An 18,223-nucleotide genomic window follows, 5' to 3' on the forward strand; every position below is an offset into this window, starting at 1 on the left:
TAATTATTATATTTTAGAATACGCTCATTTTCTACATTTTAAAGAAATTACCGATTTGAATAGCTCTATAATGTCTTCCACGATTGCAGAGTTCGAAACCATTATGAACAAAACACATTTTTTTACTAATTGTATGAATTTTCTTCTATTGTTTCTATGGAAATCGTATTATAATTGGACTTTATTCTGACAATTATAGAGATAAAAATATAGTTAACATTGTAAAGGAAATAACTAGGTACAAAAAAGACATTTGTAGAATTGAATTCTCTTCTCTCTGCTCAAATCTCCTTTGATGTCATAATGAAAGCAGCTTTTGTTCTTCTGTGCAGATAACTTCACAGCAATCTTTTTGCATTTGCTTTGTTGAATTTTTAACAGTTTTCTTGCATATTTCTTTTAATGCTTCTTTGGCATGCTCGTGATGACTGCAGACTAATGTCAACTGGACCAACGTGCATTCCATTAACCTGACCCTGGTCAACGTCTCTGGAGAGGACAACGGCTCCAACGTAACCTGTATTGCAGAAAATGTTGTGGGGATGACTAAAACTACTGTGTCACTCAATATCTACTGTAAGTTGAAGTGATAACATCAATGTGGAGATGCCCTTAAAACTGTATTAAACCTGGTATAACTTTCCCAACTTTGTAGCTGCTTGTTAATGTTCTGTATGTGACTTGCACATAAAAGTTGAGTACTGGATCTATGTCACTGAATACTGTTTATTCATAAAGAGTATTACCTTAAAAACCATGATGGATATTCTTTTAGCTGTAGTGTAGTCAGAAATGCACATTTGGGTGTTTTCTTACCTTCTGCATCCTTTCTGTAAATGATAATTTTGTCTCTGTAAGTTGACAAAGAAGCATATGCCGTCTGCATTTATGTGACAGTAATACAGAAAAGAGTTCCAGCCTGACCTTTGGTATCCTAACACGAAAGACGAGTATCATAGATACCTTATTATGTTCAGAGTTCAGGTCAGGAAACCCGTGGTAAGGATAGAAAACTCATACATATTGCGGATGCATAAATGCAACTGAAATATAATTGTCTGTCAGTGGGCTAACTTTGCAAAGAGGGTGGGCCCCTCCTGGTGTGGAGCTGAGATGTGTATTTTGTGTGTTGACCACATATCTAGCTGCTCTTTCTCCCCTCTTACAGCATAAGGGAGCCTTCACACGAGCGTGTTTATGTGCATGCATACACGTGCACAAAAACACGTATCTATTACAACCACTGAATTCCGTATGGTGTGTTCACATGTCCGTGTTTTACAGGCATGCACAACTGTAAAGATAGGACATGTGTGCACCATGGGTCCTGCACGCATTGCTGTCAATGGAGCCGCAGCTGCTGCCGATGGCTCCATTGAGGGCAATGGTATGCCAGCAGCTCTGAAGTGATTTTCAGGGAAGAGCTCTAAATATAAGAAATATTATAAGATATTTTTCCTGAAAATCAAGCCTTTACCACGAAATCGCGATTTTGCGTGATCGCGATTTTAACATTACAAGTCCCATAGACCCCTGCAGTGAAAAAAGTAGTAGGTAGTCACCCTTAGTGTAAAAAGTAAATATATATATATATATATATATATATATATATATATATACACTTACCTGTCCACTGCCGTGTCCCCCGCGGGGATGAAGAACACATCTGCGACATGCGGCAGATGTTTTTTTCATCCCCACAGGGAATAAAGAATTCCCTGCTGCACCTGTCACAGATGTGATGGATACAGCAAAGAAGTTCTTCATCCCCGCGGGAAATAAAGAATTCAATGAATGACAGGCGAGAGCCGCCTGTGATTAGATGAGTGCCTCAGACAATCAGAAGCAACTCTTTCAGCAGGCAGGGATTTTAATTCCCCAACTGCTGAAAGAACTTCAGTGCAGAGTCGGGGGCAGCTGAAGAAAGGTGAGTATGACTTTTTTTTTTTTTTTTTATACACCAGTTTGGGTTGTTTTTCAAAAAAGAGTTTATATTTAAAGCCCTTCCCTGAAAAACTATTAAGGGGTGCCGGCAGCTGGATCCTCTACTACAGCTGTCATCTGTGACAGCTGTGGCAGGGAATTCTTTATTCTCCGCGCGGATGAAGAATTCCTTTGTCACATCTGTCATATCTGTGACAGGTGCAGCAGGGGATTCTTTATTACCCGGGGGATGAAGAAAACATCTGCCGCATGTGGCGGATATGTTCTTCATCCCTGCAGGGGGCCACAGCAGCGGCGGACAGGTAAATAAATATATATATATATATATATATATATATATATATATATATATATGTGTGTATGTATATATATATATATATATATATATATATATATATATATATATATATATATATATATATTTATTTACACTAAAAGGGATGATTTTCAGGGAAGAGCTTATATTTAAAGCTGCGGCTCCATTGAAGGCAATGCACGGACCTTCACACACGCGTTTTTGGTGTACATAGGTGCGCACCTATGTACGCATACGCACATGCTCATGTGAATCCACCCTAAGTCACAGATGACAGGTTGAAAAAGGGATGCTACAGCTGAAACTATCCCTGTCGTCTATTTACTGTAATACTGCATATGGATTTTTTCCCCTTTAGGTAGGAGGTTTGTGAATAGTTGCAGAGAAGCTACAGGCAGGGAAAACGTAAATGCAGACTGCTCAAAGTTTAAATAGATGTCACTTTCTCCATTATAAAGTTTAATGTTTTCACATGTACTACTTGTTCATGCAAAAAAAAGTATAACAATACTTTATGGATTAAGTTGTTTTTGCTCATAAATAAAATATATTGGAAAGAACATAGTGATGTGTCCATAAACCCAAGTTTAATCCCTAAGCTCCAAAATAGCTAAAGGGGTCATTACTTCAATCATCTCAGCAATAAATTTCCACTTCAGGTGAAATGTAGTATTACATGTTGGGCATTGAAATGAATGACAGACCATGTAATACATGGACAGAGTAGGTCTACCAAAGTGAGAACTGCTCTTTGTTAACAGTTTGCAACTCTAGTTAAGGGGTCATGTATACGAACATATGCGTAAAATGTTGCCGATCTCTCCGCAGTGTTTTACACATTTTCCAGCCATATGTGCTGCCAGCAGTGAGCTGGCAGAGACCATATATGGCTGCGTATGGCACTGTGCATGCCCACGAATCACATGCTCATGGACATGCACAGTGTGATCTTTTTTTTTTATTCCCTGCTTTGAACAGACCGGGCATTTGTATAGAAATGCTGCTCATATACAATGTATTGCGTATGGACATCGTATCATACATAGCCTATACAAGTGTATAGGGCTCACGCTGCATATGTATACAGAGAAATAGAGCATGCTGCGATTAATTTCTCTTGCATATCAATGCGCAGTGTCTACAGGCCAAAGTGCATGGATCAATGGCAGCCCATTGACTGTCATTGAAGCCATTCACCACGTATCACTGATCCGTGCAATGCACGCGGTGAAAACTCATTCGTAGACATGAACACTAATAGAGGTAGATTCAAACAGTAACAGACCAGCTAACTGCAAAGTAACTACCATGTCTATCCTTAGGTTGCAGTGTAATTTTATGGTCACCTTGTTAGTGGTCACAATACAAAATTTTGCATAAAATATAGGCAAAGATAATACTGACAACTTGCCTCTATAATGCAAAGCCATTATGCAGCCTCTCCCATTCCTTCATACAAAAGTAAGTTATAACTTTTTTGATAGAATAGCCAGTGAGAAAAACCTGCCTGCTGGGTTCAAAAGCAAAACATGATTAAAGTTCTATGTAAACTTTCGTGCATTAAAAAAATCTATGCACACGTATCTTACTAAGTCCTTGCAGAAAAAAATTTCACTCATTTGTTTTCCTTCTTATGTATTTAGAAAGCCTTCTTATGTATTTAGAAAGCCTCATACTTGGTTTGCAGACTTTCCTAGAATCATGTTTCTGGCACTAAGCTTGTCTCAGTCATGGAGGCGCACAAGCTCAGCTCCCCCTCCTCTTTCAGAGGCCATGTAGCATAACTACTCCCACTCAAAACTACACAGCTATCTCTCTGTTTATCTCATCCTCTTTCTGAATAGTAGCTGGTTCGGTCCCCCTCACTGCTGATAGTAAGAGAGAATTCACCTAAAGTGAATTACAGCCCCTTGTAATAGTAGATAGTAGCTTCCTCTGCTCTCTGTTCCTATGATCTCCTCCACTGCCACTGCCATTGTCATACAGCCCTCTCTAATATCTCTATGGAAAGGCAATGAATGCAAGTTCACAACAGGGAAACGGACTAAGGGAGGAATCAGTCAGTTTACTCCGAGTCACAAAATTTCCTAGTGACTAATTTTTCTAGTTTGCAGTGCCTTGGAAAACAATACAAGCATAGAAGTCAATCAATGAAGAATTTTTAATGAAAACCTATTGCAAAGACTCTTAATTTTCGAAAAGATATTGCAAAAAGAGTGCAAAGGTGGACATAGCCTTTAAGTGAAACTGAGAATAATAACAAGGGATGCAACATGTGCGTGCTAATGTACAGTAAAAGCCAAGTTGCAATAAAACAAATAAATTTTGATAATGTTGATATACTGTAGCAAAGTACTAAAACAGTAATAATATCATCAAACTAGAGATGCTTACACATTTTCAAATGGTCTTTACCACCATTTTCAGTCAATATTAACCCTTTCCAATCCAACTTGTATTCTGGTTTTCCTAGGGGGCTTACTCTTTTTCTGCCATTATACAATGGCACTATCTGCTGGCTAAAGCCAGTACTGCATGAGGTGACACATTGGATAGGCTCCGACAGCAGAGAGGCTGGCAATACACAGTAAGAGAACCCCGACGGACGTCTTCCAACATCGAAGCTGTACAGCCTCAAATCATAATGTCTTCAGAGGTCAGACAGTGGATTGGAAAGGGTTAATCATGCAGGCTACTGTATTATTTTAAAAACACAGAAACGGAACTTTGTTTCTCCCTCTCTATGTGTAGATCCTCCCCGGATATTGAGTTTGAGAGAACCAGTTGTTCATCTGGAGCACTGCATTGAATTTACTGTTCGTGGGAATCCTTACCCAGTCCTAACTTGGTATCATAACGATCAACCTCTAAGGCCAGTGGATTTCATACGTCAAGAGGTTTATAAGCAGGACACATCCATGGAAGGCTGCCTATTGTTTAATAAACCTACACATTATTACAATGGAAACTATACACTGATTGCTAGAAATAAGTTTGGAATTGCTAACCAAACTGTTTATGCACACTTTTTGGAGCAGCCATATCCTGGTGAGTTGACTTATTTTCCATTTAATTGACTTGTTTTTAGCATCCAGCAAATGTGCCATCCTCTCTATATCTTATGAAATCTACAATTAACCTGCAAATAAGATTCTCTATTATAATAGACATCATGAATCATCATAAGTCATAATTGCAAAGTCATATGGCTAGGATGTCTGTGTGTTACGTGAGCTGAACTTCTGAAGCTTACACCCTTTTGGTCACAATGTTTTCCCTCCTGCTTCTCAGATGTCCATTTTAGCAAATGTGTTTTTGTTGACAGAGTATTTACAGGTGATGCAAAAAGATGTACTGTATGTCCATTGACATTGAAAGTTTAGGATGTAGGTCTGCAAGTAGCACTGGACAGAAAGATAGTATATCTCATCCAAGTATGATCACAATCCAAGATGTTGTAGGCACTGAAGCTGAGGAGTGGCAAGGGATAAAATGAGAAATATACATATAGGCACATTTGGTGTTAGAGAATACAGGGATCAATGCAATGTAGTGTCAATGAAAGCAATGTATCCTCATGAAATTTTGAGCTATTTTACCTTTAATACAGAGCTTACTCAGTTTAGGCCATGCTACTCTTTAGTGTGTTCTATTATAAAGTTGGTATACCATGAAACTGTTCTGTTGGGTACCTGGAATATTCTTGACTCCATCATTTATTACATTTTGTTAATAGTACTGTTTTTTTTATTAAAACATGGAGTTAATTTAACCATTTTATTTAGATGCTTTTAATTTTGTTAAGGTTTTACTGTCTATTGTTTTAGCATGAATCTAACTATCTCATATCATATCTATCTATCCATCTCATATCTATTTATCTATCCATTTCATATCTGTTTATCTATCCATCTATCATCTATTTATCTATCTATCTCATATCTCCTATCTATCTATCTATCTATCTATCTATCTATCTATCTATCTATCTATCTATCTATCTATCTGTCTATCTATCCATATATATCTATCTATCTATCTCATATCTATCTATCTATCTATCTATCTCATATCTTCTATCTATCTATCTATCTATCTATCTATCTATCTATCTATCTATCTATCTATCTATCTATCTATCTATCTCATATCTATCTCATATCTATCTATCTATCTATCTCATATCTATCTATCTCATATCTATATATCTCATATCTATCTCATATCTATCTATCTCTCTCATATCTATTTATCTATCTATCTATCTTATATCTATATATCTATCTCATATCGATTTATCTATCTATCTATCTCATATCTATCTATCTACCTCATATCTATCTATCTATCTATCTATCTATCTATCTATCTATCTATCTATCTATCTATCTATCTCATATCTATCTATCTATCTATCTCATATCTATCTCTCTATCTCATACCTATCTATCTCATATCTATCTATCTATCTCTCTCTCATATCTATCTATCTATCTATCTATCTATCTATCTATCTTATATCTATATATCTATCTCATATCTATCTCATATCTATCTATCTATCTATCTATCTATCTATCTATCTATCTATCTATCTATCTATCTATCTATCTCATATCTATCTATCTATCTATCTATCTATCTATCTATCTATCTATCTATCTATCTATCTCATATCTATCTACCTGTTCCATGCTATATTATCCCATGTGTATTCTTTAGAAGAAAAATGTGAATAGCGAAAACTGATACCCATTAGTGATAGTTGTACCCATTTTTATATAAACTAGTGCTCTTAGTTTTGCATCTACAATTAGCTCTGATTTACTAAATCTGCCATTTACTGTCCTTTTTACAGAGAATACTGATTATTTTGTTTCAGGTATGTATTTGTCCTTTCTCCTTTTTTCAGTAAAGTATATAGGCTTTCTACATTAAGCTCAATTTGCTGAATACATTTGATGATTTCGGTCCCTTTTACCAAATGCCTAATATATCATGTTGACAGGAATGCCAAAGGGGTATTGCCAGGAAATTCCCTATACCCACTATATTTGGCTAAGAACTGTTAACTTTGTATTCTTTGTTAATAGAACAGTAGTCTCCTGTGGCGCACCGTAAGAGGTTAAGGTTACAATAGAAAACTAACCAGAATGATATTTCTCTGTAATAAGTTTGAAGATGTCCATATTTGATTATGCGTGAATTACATTACAAAGGCTCTTAAGCCTCTCAGGGCATATGTAGATTTATATTCACAAAAAGACGTGTCTCTAGACAGTGAAGTGCACTAGTATGTCTGCTGGTATCCAATTATCTGAACCCTGAGATAAAAATAGTTGGTGGCCTTTTAAGCAAGCAGTGCATAAGGAGAATAATAATATATTGTTCATAGAATTATTCAACTCCTTTTGTTTTAGTAGCAGATCTTGGAATAAGTCCCACGCCTCCAATCAGCGTGACTCATAAACCAGAAGAGGACACTTTTGGCGTGAGTTACATTTTGATGTCTTAAGAAAACACAGGCTCAGCTTTTTAACATATTTCTTAATGCTAATGCCTTCTGTGCAGATAATAAACCGAATATAAAGGGGTCTTTGAACAAATTTTACTAATGATCAAGCAAGTTATGGTAATGTGAAATTGGCAAATCATAAGGTCTATATTATGCATTTTTATGGAAGGTATGTCAATGTATATAGGAAAAGTCCTTATGAAAGCCTAACTTCACTTTTCATAACCCTGTAACCTGAGTATATGGTGGGGCTTGGTGCAGATTAAAGATAAAGTTGCAATAAACAGTCTTAGTGTATGGGGCAAAATGACCACAGGGAACGACATAACAAGGGACGGTCACTTAAGCAATAATAATATGCAGTCTGGTATGGCCAAACTGATAGCTGTGATATCCCTCTTTACATTGGCAGTGGGCACAATCAGTTGGTACAGTTGAGTGGTTACACAATGACCTTTAATCCTTTTTTCTAGGAGGAGATGTGTCTCAGATATGGCACCGTTTTCCACATTCCGCTATGCCACATCCTCCTGACACTTTCACTGCAAGCACTCCATTAGGGCTTCATGGGCTACATGCCCAACCAACCTCCAGAAGTAGAAAAGGACCCCTTGTTTTATCTTTCTCTCAGCACATATGAGGTGCACAATATTCCTCGATACTCATGCTTTCCTGACATTTTCAGTGCCCCTCCTGCCCCAGTGGGGATAGACTGGTCCTTATCTTCCCACTGCCAGATCTACAGCATTTCAAATATATATTGGATATCACTACACCATATAGTCAAGACACATATTTAAAACATACAGCAAATGTTTTTATAGGATGAGTTTTAAATACACCAATTGATGCTGCCTGGATTCGTTTTTCTTTTGCTTGATTTACTTGGATCAAGGTTCCTGGTCCATTCCACAGGCGCGCATCGCCATAACACCTCTCCGAAGTGTCAGTTTAGAGAGTGCTGCTGGATCTACTGTTTATAGCTGGTTTACATATTCAAAACATATTTACTATTTAAAACATGGTAAAACTTTTTAAAACTTCCAACAGGCAACAGGTACAGCATTGCCATAGAGGAACCCTTCCATACCTTGCAACCCAATGGCTATGAAAGGCCTTGTAAGCTATTGCAAGGCAGCCCACACTCTATGTTTTTGTATTTTGGAATGGCCTCCTTCTCCCTAGCCATTAATGGCTTCCAGTGTCATTGCACATGCTATCTATACATATATACATGATATGTGAGGCCAGAGATGGCCCATGACTATTATGAGTGATGTAGACAAGAAGTAGATAGATGGAGTGCTTGTTTATTGAATAGGTTTGGAAAACTAAAGCTCAATATTTCAGGTATGGCGCATAAAGCTAGGTTTTCCACTGTTCCCTAGTGGAGTTAAGCTTTAAGAAGATATACATAAAACAATATCTTATTCTTTTGTTGTTTTTTTTTTAATTATTATTTAAAGTTTTGAGATACTTGAGTTTTTCAAGCAGTGGCACATAATACTTTCATAGCTAGACTTTACATTATCTGGGGCAAAGATTCAAATTACTACCCTAGTACTATATCAAAGTACCCTGATTAGTGTTGAGTGAACTGAAACAGTCAAACCTTGTTTTAAGTTGAACTTTGGTTTGGTGCGAACCTGAACCTTGGAAAGTTCGTCTTGACAGAACCCATTAAAATTTTTTCCTCTTCTGCTTCTTCCTCTGGTATTTTTTTTCTTGTTCCTGTTCTGTTCAAACTAATTCAGACCAAACTGAATGTTTTGCCCAAATTCAATGAATCAACTAAATTGAACTTTTGAAACCTTTGCTCATCGCTAACCCCAATTAAGTTAAGATTATTTGGTTAGCATCCTTGTGGAGCCCAGCATCTAGGGCACATGCTTTGCCTTCCTTCCTTTCCATGGTTTTCATATATACACACTTTGGGTTACTGGACATTAGCAGATTCACATATGCTGGATCAGAAATAAAAACTAGGAAGAATTAGTAGAAATTCTCCCTTTTTACAAGTGATAGCTTGCAGTGGGTAGGGATTTTCACATACAGTATAAATATATAAGAGGCTGTGTATCTGTACTTGGATCATGGGTGTTAAATAAATTGTAATTATTGTATGTTTTAGAGAAAAAATATGATGTAGACTTTCCAGGTAAAGCAATATAATCATAAATAATATTATAATTTAGTAATTGTGCCTAGAACACACTATAAACCAGTATACTTGTGGAATAGGCTTTCAATTAGATGTAGAGAAGTCATTAATAACAAAAATTGATACCAACGGTGTGCATCCAACATTCCTATATGACAGGTGCGTCTGAACTGGGTAATTTCTAGCATTTTTCATACCTAAGAGAAAGAGATGGAGTGAATTATGCTGTAAAGTATGTGTCCTGAATGTCCCGGTAATTATGAGAATGTGGAGACCTCCAATCAATAAAGTATATTTCCTTTTTTTTTTCAGGTTTCCATAGCAGTTGGCCTTGCCGCTTTTGCATGTGTCCTCTTAGTGGTCCTGTTTATTGTCATCAACAAATATGGAAGACGTTCAAAATTTGGAATGAAAGGTAAGGACAGTTGGCATATTTTGCTCCATGGTGTCTATTCAGCAGCCATTTCAATTACAACTGGCATATAAGCTTGCATTGCTTTCCTTTATATATGCCATTTACTTTCCTGTTTGAATAGGAATATTTTGGCTGCCGTAGAGCTCTTTAGTAATCAATACACAGCAATGTGCAAGTTTGCACTCACACTTTGAATCAGCATTGTGGTACAATGGAAAAGGGGTTAGCACTGTTGCCTTCAAAACTAAAACGATCAGGTTCTATGCTCTCTCTTTACTGGTTTGGATTTCCTACTTGTTCTGATTATTTGGCTTCATATGAAACAACCTCAGGATCGGTTAAAGAATTTTGAGTAGGGAAGTTGGACATAAATATAACTGGCAAATGGAGCCAGAGGACCTTACCCTAAATCATAAATACTAGGGTACCATGATATGCGGACCTTGGGGGGTGAAGGGTGTTTCGAGTTCAATGTCCTCTGCAGCATGCTATACTCAGTTTCTAAGTGAAGGAGTGGGATTGTTCTCAGTAAGAGAATCCAAGTAATCTTGTAGATATGAGATCTTTTAATGGCTAACAAAAATACATTATGTTATAGTGAGCTTCCAAACCTACTCAGGGTTCTTCCTCAGGCATAATGGAACAGATCTAAAGACGGATTTATAGAAAAACATATACACATGATCACATGGGAGGGCACAAACATGCCGTGCTTATTTGCATTTGAAACTAATTCCAGAACAGGATAAGAGGGTACAGACATGATGTGATTAATAGCACTCAGATAAATACCAGAAAGGGATGAGCATAATAGTAAATACTTAATTAGTCCAGTGACAAGGAATGCGAAAGTCACATGGTCTCCATGGAATTTGTTGCAAGTGCAAATTAAGCACCTTGTGTTTGTGCCCTCCCATGTGATCATGTGTATATGTTTTTATATAAATACACCTTTAGATCTGTTCCATTATGCCTGAGGAAGAACCCTGGTTAGGTTTGAAAGCTTGCTGAAACATCATGTATTTTTGTTAGCCATTAAAAGGTATCATATCTACAAGATTACTTGGTTTTTCTTACTGAGAACAATCACACTTGGCTCTACTGGCTAAAAACAAACCTTTTTTTGAGTCAAGGAATTTAATGGAAATCTGTTACCAGGTTTAAACGTTTTAAACTGCCTACAGCGGCAGAATAGGAACGTAATGCTGTTTCCAAAATGCATTTAGTTATGGCTGATGAAAAAATCATTCCTGGAGAAATAATATTTTAAAATGTTTTCACGCAAATGAAAACCGAGTGGTCCAGTGGGTGGGCTGGGCCATCTCTGCAGGCTGGAGCAGATAAGCTGTTTCTTTTGTGGACAGATTTTGTGTGCTCATTTACTTCCAGGAGGAGACGGCTAGGGTCAGTGATCTCTGACATCACCCATGTCTGACCAGCAAAGAGAGAAAAAGGGTTGTGTTTATCAGGCAAACTCAGGCCAAACTCTGCTTCCATTTACATGCAATGCGGGGACTTTTTAAAAGATGATTTCTCCTTGCATGATTTTCTTCAGCAGGCATAGAAAAATATACTTTGGAAACAGCATTACTTCACTGTTCTATTGCTGTATTTGTGTAAGTAACCCTATGGCTCACAGACAAAATCCAGTCCCAGTACAGAAGGAGGACCGGGAATCCTTCCTGCATATATACCAGCAGAGATATTCATATATACCAGCAGAGAATATCTTACCAGCAGAGATATTTTTCTCAGCTGCCCCTCTAAATCATCTGCTTTGGACCCTGGTTTCAGCTGTTCAAGATGGCTGTAGCAATTTTTTAACTACCTAATGCACACTGTGCACTGCTTTCTGATTGCTTTACCAATGCACTGTGGGGATTAGGTAATGTGAAGAGTGCATCAGCCATCATGGACAGCCAAAAAAAAAACCCGGAACCGGGAAATTGGACGGGCGGCAGAGGAGAATGACTGCAGGTAATACACACCTTCCTCTCAGGTAGTGGTACAGAATCTTGTTATGAAATCAGGATCATGTTAATATGATTGAACCTGGTGACAGGACCACGTTAATGTTTTCCACCATTACTCAATCTATATAAATCCCCTTTCTGCTGTACCCTGGTATAAAAATAGCAGAGATAAATGTTCTTATGAGATAAACTGGAACATGACAACACTCTGTCATAGGTCAATACGATTTTTGTGGGTGAAAAGAAGGCCCTAAAGAGGTTTGTTGAGGATTTGTATTAAAAAAGGGTCTGCAGTTATTCCAAAAACAGCCCCACATCCGCCCCTGGGCTATGTCTGGTATTGCAGTTAAGCTCCATTCACTTGAATGGAGTTGAGATGAAATTCTAGACAAAGCAAGGAAAAGACTGAATATGTTTTACATAAAGAAAACATATACTCCAATTTGTACAGATGGTATTGTAAGCAAAGAACCAATAATGTAGAATATTGCATAAATAGAAGCAATTACTAAGTAACTTTATAAGGGAATGAATGTGAAATGGTTTACTTTTCGTCTTACTTTCCCAAGTTTTGACTTCATTCAACCTCTATGGTCATTCTCAGGACATATGTCAAGTGTTGTTGGCATTGAGTGGGAAAAAATAACAAGCTGATACTGGATCATGCTGGGGTTTAGAGGCTTACATTTTCCAGTTTTAGCATTTTACTAACTGGTGACATCTATATTAACTACTAGAGAATTGTAGGTTATTTGCTTACATTGCATGTAACAATACTCTATATAAACTCGTGGTTGTAGTTACATATGAGAAACATAATCTTGTGTCTTTCGGTTCTATGCCCATGTTACAAGCTCATACAATCACTCTGTTATTCAGCGCTGGGAATTTAGCACAAACTTTGAAACGTTCCTTCTGATACAGAGAAGAGGCCTTGTGTTTGACCTCTAGAATTGATCTTCTTGAAAAATTGCAGTTACAAAAGACCCGATTTTATCAATTACACTGAAATAATACATAATAGGGATGTAGCTCCTTGTTAAACTTCAGTGGAGTTTCTTGACTTGGCGGCATGCCACCATCATTGAATTTTTTTTCTTTTTCCTGCTTGGAGTTTCTTGTTAATGTTGAGTAACAGATGCAATGCTTCCCTTTCAAGTCTTGTGCAAATTAGCACTGCGGCGTCGAGTAGAGAAGAATGCGAGCTGACAGGACTCACTATTTATTAGACTAAAGTGACGGAGCAAAATTCTAAAATCATATCAAATCAAAGTGAAGCAATATAATAAACAAGGAAGAGATCAACGTATGATTGTCCAAATATGGGGCTGCTTTCTCTGATACATACATGAGTACATACATGTAATATGTACAGCAAAGCTGATTTTGTTAGTGTGGGGTAGTTGACCTTGTGTTTTGGCCTATGATATAACCATGTATTCCTAGGACTTCCGATAAACTTAGGCCTTTCGATAAACTTTCTGCTCACTGCAGAGCCGGATTCCGAATCTGGAATCCGGCTCTGCCAGCAGCAGCATCTGCACGTTCCTGATCTGACGTCAGGTAATCTGTACTGCGGATGGACCTGGCGGCTCACCCTTGTACATGCACAGTACAGATTTTTTTTTTCAAAATTTTTTTCCCCTATGTCGTCACTAAGTGACGATGTGGAATCCACAATCTGTCCGCAATGTTCATTGCAGATCGGCTTCATATCAGACGGCTTCTATTGACTTCAATGGAAGGCGTCGGCATAGAATCTGTGCTAAAATGGAGCATGCTGTGATTTTTCCTATGTTAAAGAAACCACAATTGGTTTCCACAAGTGTGGAGGAAGAATTGATTCCCTATAGCATGCTATGGGCGCTATTTGCTGTGGATCCGCGGTGCGGACGCCCACCGCAGATTCTGCAGCTAATATCTGCCCGTGGGCAGCAGGCTTTAGAGCATACTTAAATATTCATGTTTCGTAAACATTCAATACTTCAAGAGAAAATAAGAAACTTTGTAATTTACCTGTAGCTTACAGAATAATATATCTTTCCCTAATTTCTCTACTCCCACTTGCCCTCTTGCATTGATCACAAACTCTTAGTTTACTGCAAACATTCATATACAGAAGCCCAAACACTGAGAGATCAGGTTACAGCTGCTGCTCATTGCTAGCCTTAGGCTCCTTATACACAGAACGATGACAGAGTTTGTTCGTTTGTGCGGCCTGTTTATGCAGGCAGATGAATCGTTCGCTCATAAATTGCTCAGTCATTCATGTTCACTGTACTAGTGAATGTGAAAACTAAATAATCGCTGTTTACACACCGCGGAATGTAAGCGGGCAAACAATTTTTTTATGCCTGCAGAAAATGAACAATTAACAAGAAGCAAACAAATTTTTTGTTTACCTTCAATTGTTGGCCATCTTTTCACATAATGATTATCATTCAAATTGGCAAGATCTAACAATTTTTTGAACAATAGTCATGGCACCTAGGGCTTAAACAGGAGCATGTTTTTCTAGACTTATACAGCCGTGATAATCATGGCCGAATAAGCAGACCAAACGACACCACTGATCTCTATGGGAGGTTAGTGCTTTTGTTTTAACTGCAAGAGATTTCTCAGCTGTGAATACTACGGCCGAGAAAATATAGGACCTGCCCTATCTTCCCCGCATGTAGTGATACATGGTGTGAGTAAGATCGGGCAGCCGCTATCTTCCAACTTCTTCTTTCAAACTTCTGCGCTTTGGGGCAAAGTTTGACTGCCGACGAGGGAGAGAAAATCTCCCTCCTTCAGGCTCAGCTGTGCATATGGCAGTGTATTTTCAGCATTAGGAATGTTTTTTGGCACCCGTCATTTATCATAAGAAAAAATTATATATATATACTGTTGAGTAGCTTGCCTGTATTCTCCTTGTGTAGAAAGCAGTTAGATAGTGGCATACCCATACCGGAAAAACATGCCTTAAGTATATCAAGCCATTTTCCTGCCTTTAAGGCATGAAGGTATTGGGCCAGGTTTAGACAGAATAAATTGCACCTGCCTTTGGATGTTTGTAAGACATTTATTGAGCGACTGTAGACTCTCTTCCCAAGGGTCACATACAGTATCTAGCATAATGTTCTTGCAAGAATTATTCCAGGTTGCTGGTTCTTTGAGGTCAGATTTTTAATCGAGCGTTCACGGAAAAGTGAAGCATATTTCCTTTTTCTTTATAAACCGACATACTATATTGTCTTCAATGGAAAGCTGTAACCTATAAGTGCCAAAACCCAACCAGGATGTCATTTAACACATATAAATAATTGAAAACTCTTATGTCACAAATTTTACCTGCCATCCCCGTAGATATTGTCTGACCGTCCAATATATATGCTGGGGTCCTGACTTCCCTCGAATGGAAGATTTCAGGAGAAAGAAGGATCAGGTATGTAGTACTGCAACATACCTGATCTTTTGTTCTCCCGGGGTATAAGTTACTGCAAGAGGTGTGTGCTAGTGGCTTATACCGCTCTCCCAACTGAGGATGCATGCATATTCATCAAAGGATGCATGTACATGGGGGTGTCAGGTGAAATAAGAATCTAAGGCGTATGGTTACCTTAAAGGGGTTATCCCACTAAAATCATCTATCACCTAAATGATCATTGAGATTCCAATCACTGGGATCACAAGGGTTTGAGACAACTGCAGACCCCATGTCCTCCATAGTGAATAGAGAAGCAGCAAACATGTCTGACCACCACTTAATTTAACCTGGTGATAAGACCTTGAAATATTTATCAATGAATGATTTTGGTGGGGTATTCCATTTAAGGTATGTTATTAGTTGTAAAAAAATGGAGTAAACCCATATCAATTCACTGCCACGTATATATACAGTACTGTGTAAAGGTTTTAGACAGGTGAGGAAAAAGTTGTAAAGTAAGGGCTCAGTCACAAAGGCACATCCGGGCGCCGATGCGCCCGTCTTACTGCATGATAAGACGGCCGCACTGCAGGTTCGGACAACTCTCTGCACCGCCGGAAAAAAGAACACATGATCGTCTCCATTGCCGGTCATGTGTTCTTTCTTCCGGTGTTGTGGAGAGTCGTCCACACCTGCAATGCGGCCGTCTTATCATGCAGTAAGAAAGAGAAATATAAATTAAAGCAATATTTAGTGTAACTACTACTTAGCAGCAGCACTCAATGCATTGAGCAGCAGCTTCCAGAACTGAAACCAAAGAGATCGATGGGGAGGTAAGTATAACACTTACATCCGCAACTCAGCAGGTCACCTACTTTTAGCCCCATAAGTTTAGCTGATAAGGCTAAAAGTAGGTGACAGAGCCTCTTTAGATATGTAGATAAAAACATTTGTAGTCAATTTTTAATTTTGGACTTGAGTTTTAAAACACTGAGCTACTCTAAAATGTAGATATTGTAGTTTTTCTTTAACTAGTCTTGACTGCGTTAATCCAATATGTTTATAATGAGTTTTACCTTGACAGGGCTGCACTGGATTGATTTAATATGTTGATAGTGAGATTCCCCCTTACTTGACTTGGCTGGGCAAATCCAATATGTAGGTAATGAGTTTTTACTTGATAGGACTGGACTAATCTAATACAGTATGTAGAGAACCTTTCTCAGCTTAGAGTTCTCATTATGAACTAATCATTCAGGTAGAACTATTAAAAGCCATGTCCAATAGTTTGCGTGTAAAGCTTATTTGTTTTTACACTGAAAATGTATGTAACTTTCTAATGTGTTTTGTATTTCAATTCTTCACCATTTTAAAGATTTCTGCTAGAATATCTGTGGACAGAAGCTTTCTGGTTTACATTCAGAAGTTTAAATCTATTGTTCATCTGAAAGGGGGTTTTGGACATTTTGCACTTTCAGGCCTTAGCCACACGGGCGTTTTTTGCCGCGATTTGCGGATCGCATGACGGATGCGCATCCGCAAATCGCGTGACCGGGGCCGAAAAATCGCCCGAAAAAACTGCTCCTAGCCGCGTTTCAATAGAGACGGGCCGGAGCTGTCCAGCGCATTGCTTTCAATGGAGCCAGCTGTATTGCCGACTCCATTGAATTCAATGGGCAAACATCGTTCTTCTCTGCCACAGCTGTTACAGCTGTGGCAGAGAAGAATGATTTGTCTTCTATATGTTCTCAATGGGGTCGACGCTGCTGCCGCCAGCCCCATTGAGCGCATATAGAGAAGAGAACAGGAATCGTAGATCGCAGAGAGGTGCGATCTGCGATTTCTGTTCTATAATTTATCGGACGAGCGCATAAAAAGCGCTCATGTGTCCGATACCATTGCAAAGCAATGGTTTTAAAAAATCGCCGGACGCATGCGCATGCGCAAATTGTGCGAAAAAAACGCCCGTCTGACTAAGGCCTCAGTATCCAGGACAATTTTTACACTTTTGATGTATATGGATAAATCCTAAATTACAAAATAAAAAAAATCGTGCTAAACCCTCACGCCCCTATAAATAAAGTAAATGCCATGCAAATTGTCAAAATGACACTCAGCACTTTATACACATAGCCACCTTCATACAATTTTGTGTCAAAGTGTAATTAATCTTTAAAAATCTTTAAAAAGCTATACTAGTGGACAAATATGTGACCGAAGCAGAAAATTAGATGCGCAATACCTCCTAAAAATAGAAGTTGTTGAGTTTCTATATGCCATTTAAGCCTATGCATTTATACACTTATTTTGATTAAATCAACAGAATTGGGAAGGCCAAAACATGACATTAAAGGGGTTGTCCCGTGAAACAAAGTTGGGGTATACACTTCTGTATGGCCATATTAATGCACTTTGTGATGTACATTGTGCATTAATTATGAGCCATACAGAAGTTATTCACTTACCTGTTCCGTTGCTAGCGTCCTCGTC

At 38.1% G+C, this 18,223-nt stretch overlaps 1 protein-coding gene across 1 annotated transcript in view; it reads left to right on the top strand.

The window, feature by feature from the left end:
• The window catches only part of NTRK3 (neurotrophic receptor tyrosine kinase 3), a 650,206-nt gene that overhangs the window by 353,166 nt on the left and 278,817 nt on the right, over positions 1-18,223 (top strand). Inside the window, exons 8-12 of the mRNA XM_066592818.1 lie at positions 435-576; positions 5,012-5,308; positions 7,119-7,142; positions 7,684-7,751; positions 10,249-10,351. Coding sequence (XP_066448915.1) covers positions 435-576; positions 5,012-5,308; positions 7,119-7,142; positions 7,684-7,751; positions 10,249-10,351 — 634 coding nt within the window. The remainder of the gene's footprint in view (positions 1-434; positions 577-5,011; positions 5,309-7,118; positions 7,143-7,683; positions 7,752-10,248; positions 10,352-18,223) is intronic.

This window comes from Eleutherodactylus coqui, chromosome 2 (genome assembly GCF_035609145.1).
Source record: "Eleutherodactylus coqui strain aEleCoq1 chromosome 2, aEleCoq1.hap1, whole genome shotgun sequence".
NCBI classification, from domain to species: Eukaryota; Metazoa; Chordata; class Amphibia; order Anura; family Eleutherodactylidae; genus Eleutherodactylus; species Eleutherodactylus coqui.